The 19,217-nt window shown below is 38.0% G+C and overlaps 1 protein-coding gene across 6 annotated transcripts in view; it reads right to left on the bottom strand.

Annotated features, from left to right (window-relative positions):
- TBC1D4 (TBC1 domain family member 4) overlaps positions 1–19,217 on the bottom strand; it is a 260,140-nt gene that overhangs the window by 51,076 nt on the left and 189,847 nt on the right. For 5 of the 6 annotated variants that reach the window (XM_082434780.1, XM_082434776.1, XM_082434777.1 and 2 more), the window contains 6 exons: positions 16,692–16,783; positions 16,298–16,408; positions 11,948–12,067; positions 5,037–5,111; positions 3,529–3,755; positions 1,591–1,755 (listed from right to left, as the gene is read on the bottom strand). In XM_082434780.1, the coding sequence (XP_082290906.1) occupies positions 1,591–1,755; positions 3,529–3,755; positions 5,037–5,111; positions 11,948–12,067; positions 16,298–16,408; positions 16,692–16,783 (790 nt within the window). The remainder of the gene's footprint in view (positions 1–1,590; positions 1,756–3,528; positions 3,756–5,036; positions 5,112–11,947; positions 12,068–16,297; positions 16,409–16,691; positions 16,784–19,217) is intronic. The other variant, XM_082434778.1, reaches the window with a different exon arrangement.

Below are 19,217 nucleotides of genomic sequence, written 5' to 3'. Positions count from 1 at the left end.
GCTGTTCCTAATTGTCACCTCAGGCATGGTTCTATTTCTGGAAGGAAACAGGGATTCTCCAGATGCTCACTTCAACATAACAACAGGAAACTGCAAATGGGTGTCATTGAAAGCACTGTATTCTTACTAAGTAGTACTATGGAGATGAGGCAAACTGACATTTTTATATGTGTACATCCTCAGTTCTCTAAATTCATTGCATATTCCATATACATTATGCTATTTTTATGGCTATCTTCCTTTAAATCTTCTCCCATAAGGTTGTCGCTGAAAAACCCTTTAAAATCAATTCTTCATCAACTTTCTTCACTAGCAATTCAATGTTTCAACATAACTTTGTACTAATTCAGAGGAAGGTTCAGATTCAAAATTTTATTAATCCAATATTAATGGTCTTTCTTGGGATGAAAAAAATGGACACACATGGACAAAAAATACTCAGGGATAATTCAAGCGTTATTCTAATTTAACTAGTTACTGTGGGTTACCTAATTATATGCTAACTTTTTGGGTTCCCTAAATGTAAAAGAAAGAAGGCCAAAGAATACCCAAGAAGATTTTAGTGGCACACAGGCTAGTTGATAGCATGTATTCCTCTCCCTGACTGCAAAAATTGCCAATTATCGAACAATAGAAACAACCCAAATATCCATCAGCAAGAGAGTGGATAAATTCTGCTGTATTGAATGGAATACTATACAGCAATAAAAATGAATGGCTCAAGCTACACATAAAAATAGGAATGAATCTCAGAAGCTTCTAAGCCAACAACAACCCCTTGAGAAGAATTCCCAAGTTAATCCACCACCTTCCAAAGGCTAGAATATCCCACTGAGAATTTGCATGATCAGTAAGATTTCATAATTTCAAAAAATTTTAAAGGCAATTCTTAAAAAATCACTATATTTAATTTTGTGTAGCTATAAGAGCAAGGAATAAGACTGAATAGGCTACAAGTTTTCAATACTGGGGACAAAAAACAAAGCAAAATCGAATGTCTACAAGATTCAAGAGCTCCCTCATGTTGCCTGAAAGAGTTGCTATCAACATGATCCTCTACCCATTATGTGACTTACACTGAGATTCAGAAAAGAAGGTCTATGTCATTGAAAAAATCAGAGAAACGCCTAGGAAATATTCTATATACTTAAAAATAAAGATATATCATATCCATTACTTTAGTATAGTTGTTTAAATCAGTGGCTTTTGGGTTCCATAAGGTATGTCCAGAGAAGCTAAGAAAAAAAGGCATGATCAGGGGAGGTTTGCTTAGTATGTGTTAGCACCAGGTCTTGCCCCAAACAAAACAAGGCTTAGACTCTGGGACCGAAGGCAAAGAAACACACAAATAGGACAAAAAATATAATCCCTAAAGTAAGATAATCATGTCATCAAAAAGCTTGGAAACACTGGTTTTAAAAGTTTTCTTCAAATTAATTGGAAATGAAACCAATATATTAGAAACAGGTTAGAACAAGCACAACATACAGATGCATTCATGTCACTCTAAAGTTAATTAGCCACTTCTTAGTAACATATCAGTATATCACTGCAGAAAACGTTGCTTTGCAAACAGGACACTGATCTCACCTGATTTCATTTTCATACTGTGGGGACAGTCTACCTGAATTCTGGTAAAAGCTTTTCAGGAAAGAGGGGGCAGTGAAGGAAGGGGCAGAGAAGGAAGTGTGAAGACTTGGAAGACTGGAGGAAGAATTACTCTCCTTGTGCGTGCGCCGAACTGATGCAAGGATGCTGGGTACAGAAAATACAGCAAATTCGTCTTAATTTACATTTTGGCACAATCTTCATTCACTATGAGACAGCATATACACAGGTTCTCGCTATAAATGTAATCAGGGCTGAATTTATATGGAAAAAAACTTACATGCATGCAGTTCTCTATTAGATGACTATGACCTAGTTCATTGTTCACAAACTGAATTCCTCATCTATGCAGCGTTTCTAAGCATATGTGTTTGTCTCTAAAAAGCTCTTAACAATTTTAGGACAAAAAGTGTTTGTTTTGACATGCAAAAGATACTTCAAGGGGAAAAAGTAGGAAAGCACAAATAATTACAGGAAACAAGTTCCAGAAGGAAAAACTGATTATCAGTAGTTCAAAGACTTAATTATTTTAAAGATATAAACCCTTCTAAAAATTTAAGAACAACATGTTTGGTTGTTGGAAGGCATCATAATACCTTTGGCTTAACAAACGTTAATGTCCATGTTCTTTTCTTGCAGCCTGTGGCATTGTGCAGCCATGGTTTTATCTGAATCCCTAAATCTCCTACAAAGTTTTTTTTCTAGAAGGTTCTTTTCATAGCAAGTTTTTACCATGATATAAATAGCATCTTTTCATACTGACAGAAGTTCTTTGAGCATACACATTATGAAATGTGGAAAACATAAGGAAAAACAGACATCATTAATTGTTTAAAATAATTAATGTTTTAAATTCTTGAAAATAATTTTTCCTGGAAAAAGAGACTTAATGTTTTGGGTAAATATAAATGATCGTTAAAATTTTTCATATATACATGAATACTTAATCCTTTTTCATAAAAGAAAATCTGAGGATAACTAGTTCTATTAATTTATTTTTATATATCCTAAATATTTTATTTTTTAATATCAAATTATTCAAAAAACAACAATCAGCATTCAATTGCATCCTTAAAAGAAAAGCTGGTATATTTGATAACAACTAATATAAAAATTAATCTTCTTTTTACTTAGAGTTCTGTTGGGTTTTTTTTTTCCTCTCTGACTGGAACCCCTATCAGACCGTTTCCTGAAACCAAACTCATAGGAACGAAGAAAAACAAAATTAGTTCTAGGATATAAATTCTGATTTGTACTACACGGTAAGAAGTATAATCATTCTACAATTCCAAATTTACCCCCTTTATTATCTCTTACCAAATGCCAAATGATTTTGTTAAATATTTTTTAAATACCATGCAAGATAGTTTCTAATGGATACTTCCTGTCAATTATGGTATATGTATTCTTCTTTGTAAACATCACTTTATTCTAGATAAAATTTTTAACAATTTTCACATTTGGCTTTAATTTATTATGAAAAAAAATACAGCCAATTTTTATCTCACGTATAAAGGTAATGTAGGAGATTTTTTTAACCCTTGTGCTTACAGGAAGTTCTGCTATGTTATTTGCAAATTTGCTGACTGTTTCATGAAAGCCATCGTCAAAGAGACACTGAGGAACATGCGTTGTCAGAAGCTTTTTCAGACAAAACAACTGCCTGATATCTTGTTTTCTCCATTTTTCTGGGAAAACAAAAACTATTTCCATCCAAAATGCTTTAACTCTTCTCTTTCGGGGTGCCTTAAAGCTTGCCTGTTTCCCTTAGTAACGAAGGTTTTTACCATTCAATTTATTTTTCTGACAACTAAATGTTGGCTACAGCATGAAGTCACAAATAACTCTTGACTCCACGGTGGTCAGAAGAGAGTGACAGGAGAATTTTGTTCCAGCTTCTGGAGGGAGCTTTGGACTCACCTGCACTGTTCGCTGGAGCTCTGCCTCAGAAGAGGGGAGCGGAGCCCGTGAGCCTTCCCATCCTGTAAATTCAGCTTCCTCTTCGTGCTGGAAGGTGGGTGGCTGAACGTGTGGGCCCGTCTTCGAAACTGCGGGGAGCTGGAATCCTCTTCAGGGAACGTCTGCCAAGCTGAGGACAGCGGGGAAGCTGGTGGGGTCCCTGGCGGGGAGTCTCCAGGGGAGAGGTCCTGAAACGCAAGAAGTCAGGCCTTTCCTTCCTACACCGATCATGGCAGACCTGCTCACAGGGTGCCTCTTCTTCCTCCTGAGTCACGACAAACTGTTGTAGCTTTTTTTTGTTTTCTGTTTTTTTTTTTTACTCAATCCATGCTGAGGGCTGATCACTGTCACCACAACCCATTTCTTCTGATAAGCAGCTGTAAGACGGCATCCGTAAAGGTAGGCCAGAAAGTGAAAGGGATAATAAGAAGAGGGATGCTTTCCCCTAACCCTTTGTGGCAAGATGCTCTCCAGCTACTGTACTGTTCTCACTGTTGCCAGAAAGATGAAAAGAGATCCTGACCGAAAGAGGGTGGAGGTCTGTATTTACGTATCTACTGATTTCCATGACATATCGGTTGCATGTTTCCTGTACTGTCAAAACAATATCACAACGCTTAAGTGTCCAAGTCTCAGGGCAAAGATTTCAGGAAAATAAAATAAAGCCTGTTAAGTATCTTCCCTCACCATGGATGCTTCTATCTAACTACGTGTTCCCTGAGGTAAAAATTTTTTTAAAAGACATGAAAAACAGGAAATGAATGAAAAGTGAGCTATGCCGGAATGCCTCTCATATTGCATGGGGAGACATCATAAATCTTTCCATTTAGACAAGTATGCTGTTTGAAATGTTTAGCCTGATAAACTTTGGTTAGGGCTAATCGACTCATAACTGGACTAAGTCCTCAATTCTACCAACAGAAAGTTTAGTGAACATATTTTAATATTTTTCCATTAAAAAAAATAGGTTGCATTTGCCTCAGATTACATGTTACAGGAAACAGGAAACCAAACGTACTGAGAATTGTCTATGAGATAAAGAAGAGCCTAACGTTGCAGTTAAAAGGGTTAAATATGGGGGAGGGGGAAGTAATATGAGGAGGGAACAAAAGATAAAAAGATCACTGTATAAGTGCAATAATCATATGGCTCCTTTTTCTATGGCCTTGGATCAACAGTTGCTCAAATATTGTCCCCCAAAGTATACTATCTCCAAACAGTAAAACGCCTGACAGAGCAGAGTTAGACAGCAAGGGATGTGTTCTGTCCCAGAAAGAGAAAGCCTCAGTTGAATAAAGAGCAACATGCTAATAGCCAGAATCTTCTTTAAAATAATAAAGGCTCAAATAGTTATTTTTTAGAAGTCATAAAGAGCTCATAACAAAATAACTAAGCACGCATATTATCATATTAGTGTTGGTTTTTACCAAGTTGCAATAGTAGGAAAAAAGGGAGCTCTGCTTAGATACCTTCTCTGAAGCAACACTGTTGGATCGTTCAAAGCTGTCCACACTTCCAAGCCGACCTCTCATTCTGTTAGCTCCCTGAGTGAAGAGAATAAAATTAAATCGTTCATAGGGTTTGAATTTTTACTTTAAAACTATAAAAGGTAGTTGCCTCTTTATGTTAGCATTACATTGATCCTTTTGGGGTTCACTCAAATTTGTTGGCAGTATTAACAGCCATTCCAGCATGGCAAAGAGAACTATCCGCAATCTACTTCCGTTACTTCTAAATCAGCCATTAGATAACCAGATATTCAGACCAAACTTACTGAAGTGACTTTGGTTACAAAGTCAAACATTATTCACCCATAACATCAGTGAGAGTCCCATGAACTTGGTGTCACATACAGATAAACACCCATGTGGAAAGTACAGCACAACAAACCACAACAGTTATAAAGAAAATGGTTTAATACGTACAACCTCCCTACAACCTAGATCATAATTTACATTATAGGATTATAATAAACACAGGTTAAAAAAAGAAAACTGCATCCTAAAATGTATGGATTTAGCTTCATTCATTATTCCGTAATGCAAAACTACTTCAATAAAGTCTCTCTAGAAGACTAGATAAAAGTCTGCTTCAATATTGGTGAATTGGTTCTCGATTTTCTTTTCACACAGTTCTTTGGTGATGATCTAAGAAATGAACCAAAGGGATCATCTCATCTATTTCTCTCTACACTTCATGTAGGAAGAAACTGGAGCCAAGTATTGAAGGAAAGAAGATGGCTGGCTAGGAACCATATCACATAGAAGGTCTTAAGAGACAAAATACAGACTAAGATGTTCTGCCTAACTCTAAAACACATGGGAAAGTTCTAAAAAGAATAACTAGAAATACGTCAAGTCAGTGTTGACAGTGACTCTCCGCAATGAAAAAACGCACAATATTTCTACAGCACTTTACAATTTTAAAGTGTGTCTCCAAACATTTCTTGGGTTTAATTGGGGGGGGGGGTTAAGTTTCATTTTAATTTTTAATCAAAGTGATACCTACACAAAGTTTCAAAAGTCAAACTGTGCTACCAAGCTTATGATGTTAAGTGGCAATCACCAGCCCCCTCCTTCACATGCTGAATCCCATTCCCCAAAAGCAAACACCTGAAATTACTTGTATCAATGCTTCTGTTATTCAGCTTACATTCCTATTCCTTAATCTTTCCATTTTAGGCACTATCCATTGACTTCCTACTCTGCAAGATGAGAGTTTAGGATTCTTACTTCATTTTCCATCCCCATACACACTTCTCTCTTCCCCTCTTCTCTCAGTAGAGTTATATCACGTGTCAGTTAAACCAATATTTTGTGCTTAGATTTTTACGACCTTGTAAATACTGTTTGCACCTGAGCTACATATTTTACTACTAATACAACTCACATCTTGTACAATTTGTTCTTCATGGAGTTAACAACTACCTCAGTAATCCCCAGTTTATTACTACTAATTTATTTATCATTAATCTACTCCCAATAAATCTTAATATGGTCAAACATTACATAATCCATGAATTACATATATTTTTCTTTGAGCTGCCCATTTTGGAGATCTCTGTCTTCCTGCCCCAGTTTGGACTGGTAGCAATTTAGGTATGCTGAATAGATGTTTCCAGTATTATCCTTCACCATCAACCTAGAAGTTTCCTTTGATGCTATTCTATGTTGGAATTTCTGCTTCCTTGAGCCCATGTCTTCCTCTTTTTTAGTTTACTTCCTCATTTTGGTGGAACATATACTCCAGGTGCTTTCTGAGAACAGGAGACTGGGAAGTAAATTTTTTTTTAATTTACATGTCTGTAAGTGTCTTTGTTCTATGCTTATATTTTATTAATAGTTAGGCTGAATATACAATTCTGCCTGGAAACGTGCCTTCAGAATATGTAAACATTGTTCAACTGTCTTTCGGTGCAGCAGTCTAATGTCATTGTGATTCTTGAGCTGTGTGTGTGCCCTGCTATTTCTCTCTGGAGCAGAATCTAAGTTTACCCTGGGGCATTCTGAAATTTCCCAATGAAGTGCCTTGGCATGGCTTTCTTCAGTCTTTCTATTGTGCATCTTCTGAGCCCATTACATTTTGAAACATGTCCATCAGCTCTAAGAAAACTTTTAAATGATTTCTTTGAAAATTTCTGCATGCATTTCTTTCTGGAACGCCTACCATTTGGCTTTTGGATCTCCAGATAACTTTTAACCTCGTTCTCTTATTTTCTATTTCTTTGTCATTTTGCTTTACTTTCCGGAAGTTTTTTTTCAACACTAGTTTCCTAGCCTTCTACTGAATTTTTCTTTTTATGTCCACCATCAGAAAGTTGTAAGAGTTCTTTCCTGTTCTCCATGGACTCTTTTATATTTATGGTATCCTACCTTGTTTCATAGAAGCAATATTTATTCTTATCTATGTATATCAATCATAGTTTTCTATTTCTGGTGGCTCCCTAAATAACAACTATATCAATCATAAAACTAACAGCTGCATCTATATTACTGAATGCTTACCACGTGCCAGGTACTATGTTAAATATTTTACCATGCATTACCCCCTTCGTTCCCACAACAATTCTAATGAAGTTGGTATAGTTTTTTGGCTCAACTTTACAGGTAAGGAGACTGAAGTTCTTACAGATTAGGTTGCCAATGTTTACACAGTTAAAGGACAGAGCAGCAATTTGAATTCAGGGAGTACAACTTTAAAGTGAGGTTCTTGAGCTCTTACTCAATACTACCTCGTGAAGATAGAGCTTTGTGAAAAGTAGAATTACAAATAAAACCAATTAACCTACATTGGTTAAGGGTTATTTTGCAAATGTCCCAGAACTTGATGAAAGCTCTTTCAGTTCTTCAGTTCTATACTGTAACATGACATACTTCCAGTAATAAACTATACATTTAGCTGATAAATTATTGGGTTCATGTGTGTGGAAAAGAAAAATGGGCCATGTTGCTTTCTGCTATTTTTTTAGCTGCTACGTACATGCCAACCTGCCTGGTTATCTCAAACAGGTTATTTGGTCACAATAGAGAAAGTAGTCAGATGGATATCAAACAATTTCCATCATTAGAAAAACACTTAAATGACACATATTACTCATAGGAGTGTTTTATCCATGAGTTTTTCTTACACACAAAGAAAAATAAACTTACTTTAAAATTATACTCTACCACAATCATTAATTCACACATTTCAACAAGTGAGGACAATGGCTATTACTCTGAAGAGAAAGTGAAATGAGGACTTACTTTTTTTTTTTATAAATTTATTTATTTTTGGCTGTGTTGGGTCTTCGTGGCTGTGCGTGGACTTTCTCTAGTTGTGGCGAGCGGGGGCTACTCTTCATTAGGGTGGGTGGGCTTCTCACTGCGGTGGCTTCTCTTGTTGCGGAGCACAGGCTCTAGGTGCGCGGGCTTAAGTAGTTGTGTCACCGGGCTCAGTAGTTGTGGCTCTCGGGCTCTAGAGTGCAGGCTCAGTAGTTGTGGTGCACGGGCTTAGTTGCTCCACGGCACGTGGGATCTTCCCGGACCAGGGCTCGAACCCGTGTCTCCTGCATTGGCAGGCGCATTCTTAATCACTGCACCACCAGGGAAGTCCCTTGAGGACTGTTTTCTAATGACTTACACTTTATATTAGTGAATATTTGTCTTTTAGAACTATAAACATATATTAATAAATATATTAGGAAATGTTCCTCTTTTGGAAAACTTCAATTTAAGAAAAAGCAACAGGGACTTCCCTGGTGGTGCAGTGGTTAAGAATCCACCTGCAAATGCAGGGGACACAGGTTCGAGCCCTGGTCTGGGAAGATCCCACATGCTGCAGAGCAACTAAGCCCATGTGCCACAACTACTGAGCCTACGGGCCATGTCTACTGAAGCCCGCATGCCTAGAGCCCGTGCTCCACGATGAGAAGCCTGCAAACAGTAGCAAAGAGTAGCCCCCACTCACCACAACTGGAGAAAGCCCACGCACAGCAACGAAGACCCAACGCAGCCAAGATAAATAAATAAATAAATTTTAAAAAAAAAAGAAAAAGCAACAAACAACCAGAATACAAGACTCCGTCTTTTCACCTTTGAGCAGAGAGCTTTTTCAGTTTTACTATATTATGATTTGGTAATGCATGTGTCAAGCCTTTTGCCTTGGACCCACTTTTTAATTGCTAGTGAACTGAGCTTTAAAGCATTTTAAAAATGTATCCTATTTCATAAACAACTATAGTTAGTTAAATAAAATATTCTGACTTTTAAAAATAGCAGCAATTATGAGCCAAACCATGACTGGAGTGTCAATTTTCTCCTATGTCACTCAGAGAGAAAAAAATAAACTGACAAGTTTCAGAAGTACGCAAAAACCCTTTACTATGTAACCTTTGATACAACATGGGTAGCTGCCAACCTTCTCAAGAAGTCCATTCTGCTGCATATGGTACAAGTAAGACCTTGTTAGGTCACATAATTTATGGTACTTGCCAGCACTTTGGGACACAAAAGCTACAGTATCCACCTTGACCAAAACAGATTGGCAGTGCCCTTGCTGAAAAGTCATTACAGCCATACAAAGCTACGTAAGCAGTACTTCAAAGTCAGCCGTGCAAGTATTGTGCAGAATGCCAAGGTACTCAGTGGGATAAAGAGCGTCACACTCTAAATAGCCTTGTGTCCTTTTATAAATGACAGAGGTTTCAGAGCTTACCACTGCTGTATGTACCAGCTCATATCTACAGTGTGATATTTTCCTAACATACTGACATTTCACCCTCACGGTAACATGACCTAAGCAGGTATGAGTATGCCCGTTTCACAAGTGGGGAAACAATGGCTTAGAAAAGGTAAATAATTTCTCCAAGATCATAAATATAAAACCTGCTAGGGCCAGATCTGGAATTCGGATCCTCTGACCACCTACGTAAACCATCTTTCTACTAAAATTCTCACTGAACAGCATAGGAGAGAGGGAGAAAAGGAGGGAGGGAAGGAATGAGAGAGAAAGAAAGAACATAACTGATTTATAAATTTTGAAGATGAGGAGGCAGGACAAGTTTATGAAAAGTTGCATTAACACACTTCCGACAAATCTTCTAGAGGCTCTTTTCCTAAATTCTGTTTTCTGCTAATAAAATAATAGCATTGTCAAATGACCATGCTCGCTGAAAGGCTTTTGTTAGAATTAGAAGAATCTCAATCATTAACAGAAATTACCCATAAAAGTATTTTGACTTCTAGCAAAGAAATAAAAATAAGAACACCAGACATCACAAGTCACTGTGTCCCAATGTACTACTGCACTTGACTTTCTTGCTTTTAACACTTTTGAAGATAACAGGTAGTTATTTTGTAGACTGTATCTCAATGTGGGTTTGTTGATGTTTCCTCACGATTAGATTCATGTATTGCCCCTTTGGCAGGAATACCACAGAAGTGCCACTGTGTTCTTTGTATCAGTGGCACAGGATTTCAATTTGTCCCATTGCTGAAGATGTTCAATTTGATCATTTGATTAAGGTGGTGCCTGCCAGCTTTTTCCATTGTAAAGTTACTATTTTCCCCTTTGTAATTAATAGGTATTAATTCTACCCAGTAAATATCCTGATCATGATCAAATTTCCAATGTATTAATTTATTTTTCATATCAGAATAGACTTATAGTTTCCTATCTTATACAACAAGTCACTCTCTGTTGCTATAATTTATTTTGATACTCATTGTCTCAGATGTCACCAGTGGAAGCCCTTCAAGGTTTTTATGTCTTTGTGACATCCTGTTACCTTTCTTTGAGTACTTCCTCACTATCTAGAACACCACGATCCTCTGGACGTACCTTGTACTTTCCCTGTAGTCCTGGAACTAGCCATTTCTCCCAGGATCATGGTTCCTTCTTAAAGAATGATATATAGAAACCAAAATCTGAGTGCCAGACCTAAAATCTGGGTCATCCAACCAGGCTTAATTTATGATCTGGCATGTATAGAAAAGCTGTTCCCAGTTCCTGTCAGTGGACAAAGTCAGGGACCGTATGTACACATTTACTGACACACGTATATATTAATACATATACATTACACAGAACATATGTAATTCCATTGCTCAAAATAGAAAACCAAGATTCCATACTGCTACCTCTGAGTTGAATCCAACAACACAGAACTCATTCTAATTCCCTCCCCTTTCAAATTTGTAATTCCCTTCTCCCAGAATCCCACTATCCTTAAACATTTACATATTTGATCAGTTCCCTGTGTGTAACCAGTCTCCACAATTGACACCTCACACCCTCCTCACCGCACTCTGGTGTCCGCATGCTGCACTGGGTCACCCCCTTACAGGGCACCCACACAGGCTCTGTCCCCCTGTGCTGAGCCACTGTGGCTTCCCTGCCTTACAGACCCGAGACATCTACATTGCTGTGTCTCGTCTAACAGCATTAGGAGTGAATTGTTCAGGAAGAGGAAAATGAAGAGGAAGAGAAATAATTTTGCTTATTTTTAAACAGAAAATATAAATTCACTGAATGGAATACACGCATTTCTGTTAACTTATACTTACTATTTTCAGCATTCCCTATCAGCTCCTAGGAATAAGTGAAAGAAGGGCTTCTTTATAACTTTATGTGGCAAATGATAAGAAGTTGTTAAAGGATTGGCCATCAATATTCTATTTCCCCTTTTCTATACGTATATCTCAACTGCTCAGATATCAGAGGCACCAGAATAAATCTAGATCTGAAAATGAGACTTTTTTTGAGAGATTATTTTATATAAGTGTTAACTAACAAAGTTATCTTAATTTTTTTTTAAAGGAAATGTTCGGTGAGCCAGTTGAGAATGAAGCAGTTAGAAAACACAGACATAATACCTTAAAGAGCCTCAGTTTAATCTTACCCTTGAGAAGATATTTTCCAGGGAGCTAGTTAAGGATCTCTTAGCTTTATTTTTCAGAACGTCAAGTTTGAACCTTCCACTGCTCGTCGCATTTTCTGGGATTGTACTATTTGAAATAGTCTATGGAAAGAAAAACATACATTTTAGGTTGGAAATACTCAAGGTTAAATGAAGTTTTAAAGACAGGCTTATGGCTAAGCCATTAAAAAGCATGAGAATTCTTCTGTAGCTCTATTAAGAAGTAATAATTTAGGTTCCACATCGTGAACACACAGATTATAAGCAAAAGAGATTAATTTTTAATATTGTAAGTAATAAAAAAGACAGAAATAAGATCTTTCCTATATGTCTTTCCTTTCTGCTAATATATTCCTGCTGCATTTAACAAAAACTAAACTTGAGATGTCCATTTTTACTGCTGTTATTTTGATTAACAACTATAACCATCCCTTTCCAAGTTACATACTTTATATCCAAATTACCAAGGAAAACACAAAAAATTGGTTTCAAAGAACAAAGCATCTTCTAGCAAAGCTGGATTCTGCTAATGCCTTTGTTATAATTCCATTTTCATTTGTGAGTGGGTCATTTATCTTTTCAATCAACAAGTATTCACCGATAGTACTGAACTATATGAGAATCTACAATGTGTCCACTGTATGAAGTTCTCTAAATATTTTATCTTATGTAGAGATAAAAAGCTACTATGTATATTACATGGTTCTTAGTGCCAGGAAGCTTCCAAGAGAGAAAACTCATCCTTTGCTTGGGGAGGAAATACGTTCACTTGTAGCAGTGACACAAAGCAACGCATAAGTATCAAATATGGAACCATGAGCTATGGGTCTCAATGGTCAGGAAGAAACGGATACATGGGATTCAGACAGGCAGAAAAAAGGAGGTGAAGAGGTTCCCAACACTGGGGATGGTGCTGACAAAATCATAAAGGCTGGGATGCTCACGGGACAGGGTGTCAGTACAGGTGTTTGACTAAAACAGAGGGAAGTAGTGGAAAGTGGGCAAGTGAAGCTGGAGATAAAACCTTGAATGGTCTTAAGTGCTGGATAATTAGAAAGAATCACTGATCACAATTTACAAGCAGAGGGGCATCACTGTGAAAGTAATGTTTTGGGAAGATTTATGTGAAAGGAGTGTTCAAAAATCACCTAAAGGACTGGGAAATCAGAGACTGGAAGATCAGATTGAAGGCTTCAGGACAGTCTACGCAGGAGGCAATAGAGGTCCATACTGGAGCTGGCTCCACGTGGTCATCTAAGGAGTTACTGATAAAAGAAACATGATCACAATCAAAAAGGAAAGAAAACAATAGATAGAGATGTGGGCTGGACTGGGTTTGGGCTGTGTGTAAGGACTGGGTTGACTCATCATTCTAAGGCTTTGAGATGAATGACACAACGAAAATAGGGAAATCGTATTGGCGCCTAGCACAATGCCTGACACAGCAGCTACTCAGTGAATACCAGGTGAATAAATGGGAGGAAGAAAGGAAAAGAGGGAGCAAGGGAGGGAAAGAGAGAGAGGCAAGGAGGAACTTAAGTATACTGACAGGAAAACATACACAATTTGTTAAAATCTCCTTTGTGATCTTGAGCGCCCTCCGTCATATAGAAAATGCATATCACTCCTCACATACTGCCTTCAGCCTTCTGGTCAACAAGACTATCAACACCAATGACTGATTTAATCAAACCCATGAAGAGATTTTAGTCTTTATGTTTCTTGACCTTCCTATGTCATTGGACATTGTTGATCTTCTTACTTGAACTCTTCTCCTACCTTGGTCATTCACCATAATAAATCTTTCTCCCTCATTATTCCCTTTCAGTCTTTATCACTGGCTCCATTTTAATTCACTCATTGCCTGAAATGCAGGTGCTCCTCAGAACATCCCCCTTCGACTTCAAATCTGTGACAAAGCTCATAGTCTTCCACATTTATAATGTCAGCTCAAATTCTATGAGCACCAAATCCATTCTTCTAATTAAACCTCACACTTCCAAAATTGAATTCTTATTTCTTATTTCCATCTTTTGCCCCACTCTTGCCTTCTTTCTGTATTTCCTAGCTATTACATCTAATTCCTCCAAATCTGAAACCTTGAAGTCTCTCCCAGCAAGCCCCTCTCTCTTCCTAAACATATCTATCCAATCAGTCACTAAGTCCTAAGGATCATGCCTCCCAAATTGCTCTTGACTCAGTCCCTCCCTCACATCTCCAGGGCTTCAGTTTACCCTCTCTCTGAGACAAAATACATTTTTCAAGACAGAATCATTCAATCTGTTTATGTCCCAGTGTTACCTCTTGTCTGGTACATACTTATATCTCTGTGCCAATCACACCATATTTCCATATTTTAACTCATTTGATTGCACGTTGGTTTCTCCTTACAGTTAGAGCTGTCATTATTCATCTCCGCTGCCTAGTACACAGTATGCACTTGATAAATGAATCATTTCTCACGCATTCTATTACCAAGGTCTCCTAATTTGAGAATGTGACTTCAGTCCTAACACTGTCAACCCCCTTACCCAACCAGCCACAAATTTGATCCTCTCACGCTCTTACCTGAAGTCCTTTAGTGACAAAGTCTGATCTAGCACTTAAGGCTATTCATCATCCCGCTGCTGCCTAGCCTTAAAGCCTTATTTCCCCAATTCCCATGCAAACCCTAAAAAACCAGTATGTCCTCGGAGGGCCTCCGTGCAGTATGTTCACTCATGGTTACAAAGTTACCACTTAACGTTGCACTCAATGTTCCTTTCTTAAAACACAATTCCTTGGGAATGTAAAGTGATACAGCCACTATGGAGAACAATATGGAGGTTTCTTATAAAACTAAAAATAGAACTACCATACGACCCAGCAATCCCACTACTGGGCATATACCTGGAGAAAACCATAATTCAAAAAGACTCATGTACCACAATGTTCACTGCAGTTCTATTTACAATAGCCAGGACATGGAAGCAACCTAAGTGTCCATCGACAGATGAATGGATAAAGAAGATGTGGCACATATATACAATGGAATATTACTCAGCCATAAAAAGGAATGAAACTGAGTTATTTGTAGTGAGGTGGATGGACCTAGAGTCTGTCATACAGAGTAAAGTAGGTCAGAAAGAGAAAAACAAATAGTAAGCTAATGCACATATATGGAATCTAAAAAAACAGTACTGATGAACCTAGTGGCAGGGCAGGAATAAAGATGCAGACGTAGAGAATGGACTTGAGGACGCAGCGGGGAAGGGTAAGCTGGGACGAAGTGAGAGAGTAGCATTGACGTACATACACTACCAAAGGTACAATGGATGGCTAGTGGGAAGCTGCTGCATAGCACAGGGAGATCAGCTCGGTGCTTTGTGACGACCTGGGTGGGGGGGATGGGGAGGGTGGGAGGGAGGCTCAAGAGGGAAGAGATATGGGGATATATGTATACATATATGATTCACTTTGTTGTACAGCAGAAACTAACACAACATTGTAAAGCAATTACACTCCAATAAAGATATAAAAAAATAAAATAAAATAAAACTAATAGGAATTTTAAAAAGCCATCTTGTTGCCTCTATTATATGTATCTATTTATGTTTGCATTCCCTTTTGGATGTTTTGAGCTCTTCTCTGTAGGCTACGTCATTATTCATGTCTTTTTTGTCACCATTATCACATAGCTTGATTCATAGAAGGTCCTCTAGAAGTGCCTGTACTATAAATAATTAAGGAATCACTTATCACACGGTATGTGGTTTGTTCTGAATAGAGTGAGATTAAGACATAACCTGAATTAGTGTTATCAAGTGGTAAATATGTCATGATTTCTTTAGATGTTGCTGCCAGTGGTCTTGCTTTACCTACATGCAGCTGGGAACACATTCTAAACCACGTGCACAAAAATATCATCCCTTAGTTTGCAGCCAGGGTAGCCGTTTCCATGACATTACTGCTTCTTTGCATGTTTGCTCTTTACCACTCAAGTCTATGTTAGTTTTTAATGAAATAAGATGTTCATATGAATTTGAAATAAAACAATGGTTTAATATTACTAAAAATGTATGTTCATTCTAAATCATGAGCATTTATTACTGGTTTTCTACCAAAACTCACAAATTTTTTTACATTTTAAAATCATTACTATTTTATCTCAATGTGCCAATGTTTGCTACAATTTCCTATAAAACTTCTAAAATGCTGGGGGGAAAAAAAGACTGTTAGGGTTTAGCCCTAAAGATGAGAAGACAAAGGAAAGAAACTCCTTTTACATCTTCTGTGATGTTTTGACTGAATATATGAAAAAAACAAAAATAGGTCAACTAGAAAACATCTCACCGATGGGCCTTCCCCAATATGAATGTGTGTCCTCTGCTTGGCTTCACACAGCTGCCTCAGATGTAAAATCACAAGTTCGTTTTCCTCCTGGTCGTTGACTGCCTTCATTTTCTGTTGAACAGACAGACGGAGAGCACATTATGGCAACACAGCTTTTATTGTTTTACTTTAGTCTCATTTCATTTTATCTGTCTGGCAGACAAACGTAAGTAAAGCTAAGCATTTAGCTGCTCTTAGAAACAAAAGTAACAGTGGCATTGTAGTAACTATCCAATAGTACAGTAGTATATCTATCTTTAACGTCAGATAGAGAAATGGAAAAAGGAACTCACAGAAACAGGGTCCAATTCTCATTCCTTATACCTTACTTGGGAGGACTATAAATAAATGTTACCTGAACTCGTTCAAAGATGTCAGCTTGCTCATTATCTGTCAGGGACGAGAGATGCCTCTGTATTACCAGCTTGGCTCTTGGCGGATAGAGACCTAAGGGAAATGATGGGGAGTGGTGTTAAACAGATTCTAGCCACAGAGATCAAAATGTGTATGTATATATATATATATGTGTATGTGTGTGTATATATATATATGTATATATAAAATGCACTGCAGCTTGTCCCTTCACCAGCAGGCTCTGAAGTTAAATCCTTTCAAGGAAATGTGTTCCTGCCTATGACAGACCTTGGAACACCGCAATAAAATGATTAAAACAAAATGGAAAACCTCCTCACCAAAATCAATGGCCCTTGTCAGTCATCTTGAAGTCAGACTTATTAACAAAAAATGTCTACATGATACCAAATCAACAGCATAACCAGATACCATTGAATATACTAACAAACTTACCACCCTAGAAACGCATAGGTGAATACTAGCCTTGGCCAAAATCTCTAAGCTTAAAACTTGACATTTAAAAAAGAAAGAATAGGGCTTCCCTGGTGGTGCAGTGGTTCAGAATCCACCTGCCAATACAGGGGACACGGGTTCGAGCCCTGGTCTGGGAAGATCCCACATGCCGCAGAGCAACTGGGCCCGTGAGCCACAATTACTGAGCCTGCACGTCTGGAGCCTGTGCTCCGCAACAAGAGAGGCCGCGATAGTGAGAGGTCCGCTCACCGCGATGAAGAGTGGCCCCCGCTCGCCACAACTAGAGAAAGCCCTGGCACAGAAACGAAGACCCAACACAGCCAAAAATAAATAAATAAATAAATTCAAAAAAAAAAAAAGAAAGAAAGAATAGGGCTTCCCTGGTGGCGCAGTGGTTGAGAATTCGCCTGCCAATACAGGGGACACGGGTTCAAGCCCTGGTCTGGGAAGATCCCACATGCCATGGAGCAACTAGATCCGTGAGCCACAACTACCAAGCCTGCGCGTCTGGAGCCTGTGCTCCGCAACAAGAGAGGCCGCAACAGTGAGAGGCCGCCACACCGCGATGAAGAGTGGCCCCCACTCGCCGCAACTAGAGAAAGCCCTCGCACAGAAACGAAGACCCAACACAGCCAAAAATAAATAAATAAATAAAAATTAAAAAAGAAAGAATAGCTACTAATATTAAAAAGTAGAGCTAGAGCTTACACAGGAAGCTCTCCCCCTTATACAGGTCTTGGTAATAAAACTTCTAGGGCATCATTAGTTTTTAGCGCCATTTTTTAGTGTTACTATTTTCCCAAGAAATTGTTTACCTCTTTATACCATATTATTTATATATCTAGTGTACTTCTGCATATAATTTATATTAAGTCCTTGGGCAAAAATTTTTTCCATGAAAACATTTTTGTTTTTATAAATTTTTTTAAAAGGGAAATGTAATTCATATTTACAATGATTCACCGGACCATCCACTTTTAAGGAACAGATCTCCTCTACATAGTTAGGGACCACTTATACTATTGCTACCGTACTTTGATTAGAAAGAGGATTATCTAGCCACATATAATATTTAATGACTGTTATAGGTAGACTGCACTTTAAAATCCCTAGGAAAGATTCACCTCAAAATATGCATTGTTTTAAAAGAACCAGAATTCATTTCATGATGGTTAGAACGTGTAGAGTGCCACCACTGGACCTGTTTTAAACCACTGTGCAGAAAGAAGAAAAACTTCTGAAAACTTCTCAGCTCTACCTTTCTTTGTGCAATGTACAATAAAATGCTGTGAAAATCTCTGTGATCACGTACAGAAACACTAAAATTCATTTTGACGGTGTGATGCCACTCACTACCACAATTTATTATTTGCTGGCAAAGCCTCCTTAAGAGGCTCCTTAGGCAATATACTAAGAAACGGATTCACATGATTGTTTTTGTTTTGTTTTATGTTGTTTAATATTCCAGCATGTTATTAGCATGTGTAGGAGGATAAAAGATAAAAAAGAGGAGAAGTAAAGAGGGTACTTATTTGAAGTAGGTAACTAAATCTATGGCCCAGGAAGTTTCTTTAGTCCTTTATTTCAGGGGAGGAATTGCAAACAGTTTATTTGCAAATTATGCATGACCCCCCTACCCCGCCTTGAATCTGATTTGACTTTCTTCTTCCCCCCAGTTTAGAGTCACTGGGGAGTGAATTAACCGATCCTGAGAGGTAAGTATACTATTTAGCCCTCATGCACGTTATTGTAGGAAAACCCGACTGAGGGTAATTGCTCCACCTCTACAGTGCTCAACACCACTTTAGTTTCACATTCTGAGGATTGGTCCTTGAGAGATGGTCCCCTTAGACACTGTCTCCTGGATTCACTTTGGTCCCCCGACATGACTGGTGCTTTTCTTCCTGGTCTAAATGACAAGGCTCCCTTGACATAGGGATAGATGATTGATTAGGACTCAACATCAACATACGTATCTTTTCCCTTTCTTTTTTTTCAGTGAGAAAGCACTCCTTATTAATGCAGCCAAAGGTATTGACAGGATTCTATAATT

Source organism: Balaenoptera physalus, assembly GCF_965194825.1.
Source record: "Balaenoptera physalus genome assembly, chromosome: 18".
Lineage (NCBI taxonomy): Eukaryota > Metazoa > Chordata > Mammalia > Artiodactyla > Balaenopteridae > Balaenoptera > Balaenoptera physalus.
Note: the sequence above shows the minus strand (reverse complement) of the source record. Positions and strands in the feature narration are given on the sequence as shown.